Genomic DNA, 11,466 nt, shown 5'->3' with positions numbered 1-11,466 from the left:
TCCTCTCCTTATCAGTGCTATTTCCGTATAAGTAGATTTTTTAGCAGGATTTAATTTTGGCATTATTAGCGAGCATGAGATCCTATAACTGAATACTGCTAAAAATTAATTGTATTTGTAATTGCTGCTTTATGTAGCCGCTTTACCTCTGGCTTTAAATAAATTACCATTTTTTACTCGCTCACTCCACTTATACAGTATTAGGCAATTGACATGTTCTTGAAGGCATATATATAATTTCATGGGTAACTCAAAGATAGATTAAAATCGAGTAACTGATACATACGAGGGTTGTCCCGTAAAATCGTGGACAAAGCGTTTTTCTCGACGCTTAGCAAAATTTCAGTAAATGTATATTTATCATATTTAAGTGCATGATAATTTTTTTGATAAAATATAGGCAAAAATAAAGATTTTATTATGCTTGAATGTGCAATCAGGTTTTATTAAAGAATACACAAGTTTGAATTCAAAATTAAAGTTTTAAATCTTTGGATTAAAATTATCTCAATTCCACAATCAATTTTGCAGTTTTGTAAAAATTTTAAGATTTGCTTAATGGCAGTTTCTCGAGCATGCACAACACACGAAAAATGGCCCTTGGGAGAACAGTTCAGTTTTATTTCGATGTTGTAATGACACCAGAGACTTGAAATGCCATATTTCTCCAAGAATTATAAAAATAACACCATATCTTAAGTATACAAATGAAATAGTTTTCTTAGCGAAGTTTTTTTTTTGACATCAAGTAGAATTTATCACTGTTTTGACTTGTGGGCAAAAGTGTTGTTTGTTTTGAACATATTTTATTGTATAAACAAAAGGATTGGAAACAAGTTCTTTCAACTTACGAGTTCCTCTCCAGATCATGCTATTTCCAAAGTGGATTTTTTAGCGAGGATTTAATTTTGGCATTATTAGAATGTGTGTCATGAAATTCCGATAATTGAATACTGCTAAAAATTAATTGTATTTGTAATTGCTGCTTTATTTAGCATTTTAAAATCGCTAAAATTACCTCTGGCTTTAAATAAATTACCATTTTTTAAGGAGAAATCGCTAAATTTGAGGATCACTAAAATTTCCACTTATACAGTATTAGGCAATTGACATGTTCTTGAAGGCATATATATAATTTCATGGGTAACTCAAAGATAGATTAAAATCGAGTAACTGATACATACATTTAAAAAAATATATTGTCATGGGAATGTACTTTTATGGGTAAGGGTGACCAACGAAATCTACAAACAACAGACCCCACATACATTTTACAGAATTGTTCACCATCCCTTGCCGTTATATAGGTGATGCAGTTTATCTTATCTTACGCAGAGGTTTGTGCCTTTATGGAAGTAGATTTTTTCATTGTGACATTTTTATTGGTAGTATTGTTTTTCAAAAGTTTAGTTATAAAATGTTCAAAGTATATATGTATCTTCATTTCTAATGTTGTACAAATCAGGCATTCCAGATGCGGAATTCCATGACCTTGACCCAGCTGGAATAGTGTTGAAAGGTCAAAAGGTCAGGATTGAGAGACAGATGTTGGCTTTGATGCCAAAGTACTGTATATCTGAGAGAGTCAACAAACAGCTCAAGTTACTGGAGTCTGACGAGTCGACTCGGGGGAAGGACTTGAGTTCGGAACTCGGAGTGGTATTTTTAGAAGTGTCCTCCAATGTGACTTCCTACTGTCGAGCTGTCATCTCAACCTCAGGTAAAACAACAAATTTAAGGACCTATCTTGTCAGATTGATCAATTAAGTGTTGATAAACCTGTCAGAACTGGCAAAAATATTTGAAGTTGTAAATCTTTCAATTTAAATTTCTGTGTGTAAGGGGCCAAAAATTATGTTGTAACCTTTATAAAGTGTCAAAGCAGATGATACCTTTATAAACATTGTTGAGTACTGGGCATTAATAATGATATCGCAAACTTTTTAAACTTTTTAGCTTTAAACATACACACAAAAAAGCCTCAATATAAAAACATTTTTAAAAAAAATATTTAGACATCTGTTATCGCACAAAAAAATTTAACGTCCAGGGGCTCTTCCCCCTAAGGCACTAAAATTAGTAGTGCGCCAAATATTCCTTATTCTTTCTCAGAAGCATTTAATTACCATATTGTAAATGTTAAGTAATATCAGCATCAGAAAAACATATTGTAACTTTTTGTAATGTCAGATTTTTTTTTCATTTTATAGGACCAACATCTCAGTTTTCCTGCGTTCTGTTCAGACCGAGTCTGGATGAAGCCCTTTCTAGAGATCTAGGAAGTACTGACGGTAAGTTATTTATAGCACTAGAGGTCAGAGGTCAATACCTGTTATATTGAATAATTTTCTTTTCTCTGATTGGCTGAAAACCAACAATGTAAGAAAAATAATACGTAATATTGACTTGGACCGGACGTCACCTTTAAGGTCAATATAAGAAATTATTGCAGGTCAGTATGATAAATCATGTGACCCTCAAGGTCAATTTCAGGAATTATTGCAGGTCAATGTAATGAATTATTGACATGTTCCATTTTTAGCTCACCTGAGCCGAAGGCTCAAGTGAGCTTTTCTGATCAAAATTTGTCCGTCGTCTGTCGTTGTCGTTATCGTCGTTGTTGTCGTTGTTGTCGTAAACTTTTCACATTTTCATCTTCTTCTCAAGAACCACTGGGCCGATTTCAACCAAACTTGGCACAAGTATCCTTTGGTGAGGGGGATTCAAGTTTGTTCAAATAAAGGGCCACGCCCTATTCCAAGGGGAGATAATCATAAATTTGTTAAAAATTAATTGCATTTTTAAAAAATCTTCTACTCCAGAACCACTGGGCCAGGAAAGATGAAACTCATGTGGAATCATCCTCAGGTAGTGTAGATTCAAGTTTGTTCAAATCATGGCCCCCGGGGCAAGGGTGGGGCCAAAATGGCCGACCCAAGTTTTACATAGGAATATATAGGAAAAATCTTTATAAATCTTCTTCTCCAGACCCACTGGGCCAGGAAAGATGAAACTCATGTGGAATCATCCTCAGGTAGTGTAAATTCAAGTTTGTTCAAATCATGACCCCCGGGGCATGGGTGGGGCCAAAATGGCCGACCCAAGTTTTACATAGGAATATATAGGAAAAATCTTTAAAAATCTTGTTCTCCAGACCCACTGGGCCAGGAAAAATGACACTCATGTGGAATCATCCTCAGGTAGTGTAGATTCAAGTTTGTTCAAATCATGACCCCTGGGGTAAGGGTGGGGCCAAAATGGCCGATTTTACATATGAATATAAAGGAAAAATCTTTAAAAATCTTGTTCTCCAGAACCACTGGGCCAGGAAAGATGAAACTCATGTGGAATCATCCTTAGGTAGTGTAGATTCAAATTTGTTCAAATCATGACCCCCGGGGCAAGGGTGGGGCCAAAATGGCCGACCCAAGTTTTACATAGGAATATATAGGAAAAATCTTAAAAATCTTGTTCTCCAGAACCACTGGGCCAGGAAAGATGAAACTCATGTGGAATCATCCTCAGGTAGTGTAGATTCAAGTTTGTTCAAATCATGACCCCTGAGCAAGAGAGGGGCCAAAATGGCCGACCAAGTTTTACATAGGAATATATAGGAAATATCTTTGAAAATCCTTCTGAATATCCACTGGGCCAGGAAAGATGAAACTCATGTGGAATCATCCTCAGGTAGTGTAAATTCAAGTTTGTTCAAATCATGACCCCGGGGGCATGGGTGGGGCCAAAATGGCCGACCCAAAATTTACATAGGGATATATATAGAAACCTTTTAAATTTATCTTCTTTTCAAGTACTTCAAAGCTATGATTAGTGATATTTATATGGAATCATCCTCAGGTAGTGTAGATTCTAGTTTGTTCAAATGATGAACGCCTGGAAGGGGGGGTTAAATTCAAGCCCAATGTGCTCAGGTGAGTGCTGTGGCCCCTGGGCCTCTTGTTTTCTGTTACAATGTGTTCTTGTTGAAATTTCTTGTTAAAACTTTCAATTAAAGCAAAGAAATAGTCAGTCTTTTAGGATCGAGTTTGCTATCATTTGATTGTGTGATAAGATAGATATTGCTATTTTTTGCAGTTAATACGATGATTTAGACACCTAAGGAGTACAATATTCACTGAGCTCAAAAATTGTACTTTGAAGAGCTAAATCATCGAATTGACCTAAAAAACAGCAATAATTGTATATTATTATATAAAAGGGTGGAGGCGTTTATTTTTAAACAGTTTTCTCGTTTTAAATGTACTTGTTACATATCTGGTTACAGACACCGCATTCCTGAGTAGCAGTACAGTACTTTTAGTCATTTAGAATATATGTCTTTAAATTTATGTATTTTTATATTATAATGTTTTTAATTTGTTTATTTAGTTTTCTGGAGTAGAAGAGAAGCTCACATCTCATCAGTGACAGAAACTCTCTAAAACTCGCCTCACCAAAATCGTACAACAAGGAGGAACAACTGCAGTACTTTGCTTGTATCCTTTATGAATGAAGCAAAATATTAGATTTGTGCAATGTAAACTTTTTTGTTTGAAGTTGAAGCTAGCTTTTTAAAAAAAAAAAGTTTTGGCAAGTTCTTTGCATTTTCAAACATGAGGATAGGTAGAGGCATTGAAAAGCAAGAACAAACATGATTTGAAGTAATCTCCCTTTACTATGCTGCAGACATCTTGAAGAAATGTCTGTTTATGTTGTGGTGTCACCTGGAGTATTATTTTATTCACTGCGTTCCTGTCAATCAGCAGACATCTACTTTCAGAGTAAAGCAACACACTCAATAGTCAGGCTTTTAGGTCAGTCAGGCTCTTTGTATCTCAGGTCTTTTTATGTGGTACAAACTAATTTTTATTTAATTGTATTTAGACACCTGAGGAGTACAATATTCACTGAGCCCAAATATTGTACTTTGAAGAGCTAAATCATCGTATTGACCTTAAAAAACAGCAATAATTGTATATTATTATATAAAAGGGTTTTGAAAGTTTAAGTTTAAATATGTTTTCCGTTTTAAAAAAATGTTGCATACATATTTTTTACAGACACCGCATTCCTGAGTAGCAGTACAGTACTTTTAGTCATTTAGAATATATGTCTTTTATGTATTTTTATATTATAATGTTTTTAATTTGTTTATTTAGTTTTCTGGAAAAGAGAAGCTCCATCTCATCAGTGACAGAAACTCTCTATAACTTGGCACACAAAATCGTACAACAAGGAGGAAAAGTGCAGTACTTTGCTTGTAATCCTTTATGAATGAAGCAAAATATTAGATTTGTGCAATGTAAACTTTTTTGTTTGAAGTTGAAGCTAGCTTTTTAAAAAAAAAAAATTTTGGCAAGTTCTTTGCATTTTCAAACATGACACAGGTAGAGGCATTGAAAAGCAAGAACAAACATGATTTGAAGTAATCTCCCTTTACTATGCTGCAGACATCTTGAAGAAATGTCTGTTTATGTTGTGGTGCCACCTGGAGTATTATTTTATTCACTTTTGGTTCCTGTCAATCAGCAAACAGCTACGCACACAAGTCAGACTCGCAGACACACACAACTCAGGAGGCTTCAAGGTCAGTCAGGCTCTTTGTATCTCAGGTCTTTTTATGTGGTACAAACTAATTTTTATTTAATTGTATAGTACGAGGGTTGTCCCAGAAAAACGCGAACTTTTTTAATATTTTGAATACTATTCAACCAAAATTAATAAAATTTGGTATGGTGTTGGGAAATCATCTTTAAGATATTCTGACAAAATATTATAGGCATGTGATGTCATATGCACATAACAACAGCATTTAAATGATGTTAAATATCGGTGGTCGGCGCACTACAATTTTTTGAATTTTACAAATAGCATTGTGATTGAAGTTTTCGTTGTTATCAGGCTATATGGCAATATAATATCAAAAATTTTATTATCATAAATACTCTATGATTTGGTGTACTTGTGTTTAAAATTTAATTTTTTTTACATCAATAATGACAAATATATGACGATATATAGCAAAGCGGTCTGAATTAGACTTTGTCAAAAATTGTGACGTTAAGTTGTGATGCGGCGCACAAAATTATCAAGCAACACTATGTTGAGCGGGATATGACTCCTGCAAATAGAATTAACGATGAAAGAACACAAACATAATATGGGGAACATGTTTATATATAGTAGTAAAGGTTCTAAATTGACTTGACTAATTTTCTGATAGAAGAGAATAGGCAAGTGCAGATAATGAAAGACTAACTGAAAAGACAAGAGTGGGGCGTCATAAATAATGTAAATAATGGCCTTTAATAATTCGATAAGGTAGCTTTAAAATTGGGATTATAAAACTGTCTATTGAAAGAATTAACACACACCCCACCCCCAAATCTTTTAGTAGCACTAGTATTTGAGATGCATAACTTGGTAACAAAAAAAAAAAACTCATTGTCGTATGTGTGCTAAAAATAAATTTTAATAGAGGCGCAATTTTCCTTAAAAAATTCCAAAACATTACGAGATACGTTTTGACGTCGTCATTGTTGCGCCCACAGCTAATTTGATAGGTTCCTTTACATAAGAGGAAAATTGTATTTATAGAGATATTTGTTTGAAATTTTTATGCATAATTCAAAAAATGTTGATCATGATGTACGCCAATTTTTAACTTTATAGGCCTAGTAAAACAAAAGATATAAAAAATGTTCGCGTTTTTCTGGGACAACCCTCGTATGCATGAATATTTTTACTTCCAATTTTATTTCATACCTTCTGAGAATAAGAATAGGGCGAATTTAAAAAAAAAAAACAGACATGACTGAATCTAGGTGAATTTAAAAATTGTTTTGAAAGTTTAAGTGGGCAAATATGAATTAAACCGAATGAAAAAAATGTTGCATACAATATTTTTTATTAGCTCTACTGGACAGAGACCAGAAGAGCTTATGCGATAGTAATGCGTCCGGCGTCCGTCCGTCTGTCTGTCTGTCTGTCTGTCCGTCTGTCTGTAAACAATTCTTCAAAATGCTACTCCTCCTACAGTTTTGGTCTGATTTCAATATAACTTGGCACACAAGTAGACTACACTAAGATACATAGAATAGTGCATCGGTTTTTAATTTTGATGAACGGTGTTGCCATGGTTACTTAAAATAGAATTTTCTTTGAAATGTCTTCTAAACGCTACTCCTTCTACAGTTTTGGTTTGATTTTGATATATCTTAGCACACAAGTAGACTACACTAAGATACATAGAATAGTGCATTGGTTTTTAATTTCAATGAACGGTGTTGCCATGGTTACTAAAAATAGAATTTTCTATGAAATTCCTCTAAAATGCTACTCCTTCTACAGTTTTGGTCTAATTTCAATACAACTTGGCCCACAAGTAGACTACACTAAGATACATAGAATAGTGCAGCGGTTTTTGATTTCGAAGAACGGTGTTGCCATGGTTACTAAAAATAGAATTTTCTTTGAAATTCCTTTAAAATGCTACTCCTTCTACAGTTTTGGTCTGATTTTAATATAACTTGGCACACAAGTAGACTACACTAAGATACATAGAATAGTACAATGGTTTTTAATTTCCATGAATGATGTTACCATGGTTACTAAAAATAGAATTATCTGTGAAATTCCTTTAAAACACTACTCCTTCCGCAGTTTTGGTCTGATTTCAGTTTAACTTGGCACACAAGTAGACTACACTAAGATACATAGAATAGTCCTCCGGTTTTTAATTTCAATGAACGGTGTTGCTATGGTTACTAAAAATAGAATTTTCTGTGAAATTCCTTTAAAATGCTACTCCTTCTACAGTTTTGGTCTGATTTTAATATAACTTGGCACACAAGTAGACTACACTAACATACATAGAATAGTGCATTGGTTTTTAATTTCCATGAACGATGTTACCATGGTTACTAAAAATAGAATTATCTGTGAAATTCCTTTAAAACACTACTCCTTCCACAGTTTTGGTCTGATTTCAATATAACTTATCACACAAGTAGACTACACTAAGATACATAGAATAGTGCATCGGTTTTTAATTTCGATGAACGGTGTTGCCATGGTTACTTAAAATAGAATTTTCTTTGAAATTCCTTCTAAACGCTACTCCTTCTTCAGTTTTGGTTTGATTTTGATATATCTTGGCACACAAGTAGACTACACTAAGATACATAGAACAGTGCATTGGTTTTTAATTTCAATGAACGGTGTTGCCATGGTTACTAAAAAAAGAATTTTCTATGAAATTCCTCTAAAATGCTACTCTTTCTACAGTTTTGGTCTGATTTCAATACAACTTGGCACACAATTAGACTACACTAAGATACAAAGAATAGTGCATCAGTTTTTGATTTTGAGGAACGGTGTTGCCATGGTTACTAAAAATAGAATTTTCTTTGAAATTCCTTTAAAATGCCACTCCTTCTACAGTTTTGGTCTGATTTTAATATAACTTGGCACACAAGTAGACTACACTAAGATACATAGAATAGTGCATTGGTTTTTAATTTCCATAAACGATGTTACCATGGTTACTAAAAATAGAATTATCTGTGAAATTCCTTTAAAACACTACTCCTTCCACAGTTTTGGTCTGATTTCAGTTTAACTTGGCACACAAGTAGACTACACTAAGATACATAGAATAGTCCTCCGGTTTTTAATTTCAATGAACGGTGTTGCTATGGTTACTAAAAATAGAATTTTCTGTGAAATTCCTTTAAAATGCTACTCCTTCTACAGTTTTGGTCTGATTTCAATATAACTTAGCACACAAGTAGACTACACTACTATACATAAAATAGTGAAATGGTTTTTGATAAGTACAAACCAGTAGAGCTACAGTCTGGACAGAGACTTCTGGTCTCAGTGTGTAATGTACTTCTAGGTTGTGATATCTGATTAGTTAATTAATGTTTACAGATTTGATTGGGATTTCCCACTCATCATTCCAGATAGTGATTTCTGATTAGTTAATCTTTAATTTTTAACAGATCTGACAGGAATTTCTTACTCATCACTGGAAGAATCTGATGCCGACTCTTTACCAGACATAGACAAGCAGCTTATGGTGGGGATGACCAGTGAAGATATAGAGACACTGAAACAGATGGCAAACTCTGCCATACACGACTCACTCCTCAAAAAGATACAAAAGATTGACCAGGTAAAATACACGACTCACTCGTCAAAAAGATACAAAGATTGACCCGGTAGTGAAAGGACAGATAATGATTCCAAATATAGGGAGAAGCCATGGGAAAAAAAATGTACAAAAATGAAAGAAAAAAATCAATTCATACCTCACCCACAGTCAACATTTTTAAAAAAAATGGTTCACCCCCCCCCTTCCAGCACAACCACCACTGTAGTTCACCCTAAATTTCACCCACAGCCAAGTGTTACAGCCAAACCTTTCCCCCGGCCCATCTTAAGATATAGTTCAAATACATGTACCCCCTTCCCAATCTCCACCTTAAAAGTGGTTCATCTATCCTTCCATGCTTCATATTTAACTCTCCCTGTAATTAAAAAGTGTTTCATACATCCTTTTCCTCCAGCCTGCTTTAAAATTTGGTTCAATGATGTATGAGATTAAATGATTAATGGAAATTTACTTATGGAATGGAACATTGGAATTAGCAGATTTTATTCCATAATAGAGTACAACTTGATCCAGATGAAATTATATAGCGCTGGATACTTTAAAATGAGAAATACAATGTACTTTTATTGAGCTGTGCTTAATTCATCATCTAACTTGGACCAACCTTTGGATTTAACCATTGTTTGTTTGTTTGTTTGTTTAGGAATACTGTAAGTCCAGGACCCACTACAGCTTTGTGGAGGCCCTCATAAGGAGAGTAAGAAGACTACTGAGGCTCAACACGGGGAGCTGATAAGTTATAAAACAGACACAGGGAGCTCTCTATAGTGAAATGATTGTTGTCTATAAAATTTGATATGACTCTTTAATGTTAGGTTCTACTGACAGTGGAAGTATTAAGCTGATATCCCATGAAACTTGATGTGTTAATTTCTGATGAAATCATTTTTGACCATGTATTAAAGGTGTATGTGAATTAAAATGAAAAATTATGAATCAGATTTCTCATCTTTGTTTTGGGTTACATGTACAGGCAAACCGTCTTATCTTGCACCCTATGAGTCCCAATGAATCCATGAAAAACGTGTAAATAAAGTGGTTAATTAATTTATCTTGGTCAATTAAGATTCTTAAAAATAAATTACATATAACTAGATTAAAAGAATGTACATTTTTTAAGATCAAAAGGCATATTATTCTTTCTAAAGTACTGAACAGTATAATCACCACTCTTCAGTGTGAAGTACATGACAAAGCGTCAACTTGAAAAAATGCACATGGTATTTTTTCTTCATGCTTGCAAATATATGTGGTTTTCATTTTGTAATATTGAGGTTCTCTTTCAGTTTAACGTTAAGAAGTCATTTATACCTCGGGTAGATTTCTGAAACGATTGATAATATATACATGTATTAATAATTTTTTTGTTTACACATTTATTTATATCTTATTGATAATATTATTGAAAATATTTTCAAACACACACATACATCAACAATAGAGGGTGTATTAAACCACATCTTATTTTTTGGGCTACTAAAAAAATTCTATCACAAACATGTCATCATTTAAAACACATTGTTAACATATATTTGGTTTTCTTCACTTTACCACTGTCCCACTCAGCCACAAAAAGGTTATCTCTGGTGTCTACACATAAACCCCATGGAGACTGTAGATTACAGTTATCAATGTAACGGAGGAACTGTCCATCCTGATCTAGGATGTGGATACAGAGGTTGTTACTGTCTGATGTAAGGATCTGACTCTGGCTGTCTGTTGTGATGCCGACTGGATCAAATGATCCCTTCATAGTAGAGGGATTAGTGTATCTAAATCGAAGTTTTCCTGCCTGATTAACCACCAATACAGCATGGGCTCCATAGTCAGCCACACAGATATCCAGGTTCCTGTTCTCACTGATGTATTTACTGAAGTAACCAGATGAATACAGAGGTTTACCTTCACTATCAAACTGAATGGTTTGTTTCTCTGTGGAGCCAGAGTAACGAACAACTTTTGATTGGTCATCATCATCAGTGTTCATGGTAACCAGGAGGTCACCAGATGAGGTACTACACACTGCTGGTAAAGTGCGAATCGAGAAAATTTTGGTTTCGGACTCCAGCTACTATTGGCATCTGTGAAATATCTAGTTAAATACATATTTTTTTTTATATAAAACAATAAAAATCACTTTTTAGAAAGCAAATTTATTAAAATGTTAAGCGATTGAATTGCTTTAATACCCCCAAAATGCTCATTATCGAAACATTACATGTAAGTTGCTGATTACAGCGTGTTTTTCATGTACTCGCATTCGAATGATGCATTAAGTGCCACAGGACTGA

At 34.0% G+C, this 11,466-nt stretch overlaps 2 protein-coding genes and 1 long non-coding RNA gene across 3 annotated transcripts; 2 read left to right on the top strand and 1 right to left on the bottom strand.

Annotated features, from left to right (window-relative positions):
- The first annotated feature begins 1,449 nt into the window (after window positions 1–1,449).
- LOC134283067 (nuclear pore complex protein Nup205-like) lies at window positions 1,450–4,710 on the top strand. Its single transcript, XM_062765514.1, has 3 exons — window positions 1,450–1,720; window positions 2,211–2,291; window positions 4,387–4,710. Exons 1-3 carry the CDS (start codon window positions 1,450–1,452, stop codon window positions 4,437–4,439), a joined length of 405 nt encoding a protein of 134 aa, XP_062621498.1. The 3' UTR covers window positions 4,440–4,710.
- Window positions 4,711–5,511: 801 nt separating this feature from the next.
- On the top strand, window positions 5,512–10,084 carry LOC134283052 (uncharacterized). The gene is made up of 3 exons (XR_009995409.1): window positions 5,512–5,584; window positions 9,003–9,175; window positions 9,819–10,084. It is a non-coding gene; the product is annotated as an uncharacterized LOC134283052 (long non-coding RNA).
- Window positions 10,085–10,679: 595 nt separating this feature from the next.
- Window positions 10,680–11,162, bottom strand: LOC134283058 (B-box type zinc finger protein ncl-1-like). Its single transcript, XM_062765504.1, has one exon. It carries the CDS (start codon window positions 11,160–11,162, stop codon window positions 10,680–10,682), a length of 483 nt encoding a protein of 160 aa, XP_062621488.1.
- Between the last annotated feature and the right edge of the window lie 304 nt (window positions 11,163–11,466).

Source organism: Saccostrea cucullata, unplaced genomic scaffold (assembly GCF_032062105.1).
Source record: "Saccostrea cucullata isolate Sc308-1 unplaced genomic scaffold, CSIRO_AGI_Scuc_v1 ctg14274, whole genome shotgun sequence".
In the NCBI taxonomy this organism is placed as follows: domain Eukaryota; kingdom Metazoa; phylum Mollusca; class Bivalvia; order Ostreida; family Ostreidae; genus Saccostrea; species Saccostrea cuccullata.
Note: the sequence above shows the minus strand (reverse complement) of the source record. Positions and strands in the feature narration are given on the sequence as shown.

Excerpts from the sequence above, each read along its gene's own strand:
- LOC134283058 (XM_062765504.1), bottom strand. The coding sequence starts at position 11,162 with ATGAACACTGATGATGATGACCAATCAAAAGTTGTTCGTTACTCTGGC.
- LOC134283067 (XM_062765514.1), top strand. The coding sequence starts at position 1,450 with ATGTTGTACAAATCAGGCATTCCAGATGCGGAATTCCATGACCTTGAC. Across the intron at positions 1,721-2,210 it reads AGCTGTCATCTCAACCTCAG|GACCAACATCTCAGTTTTCC; the intron begins GTAAAACAACAA and ends TTCATTTTATAG. Across the intron at positions 2,292-4,386 it reads AGATCTAGGAAGTACTGACG|TTTTCTGGAGTAGAAGAGAA; the intron begins GTAAGTTATTTA and ends TTGTTTATTTAG.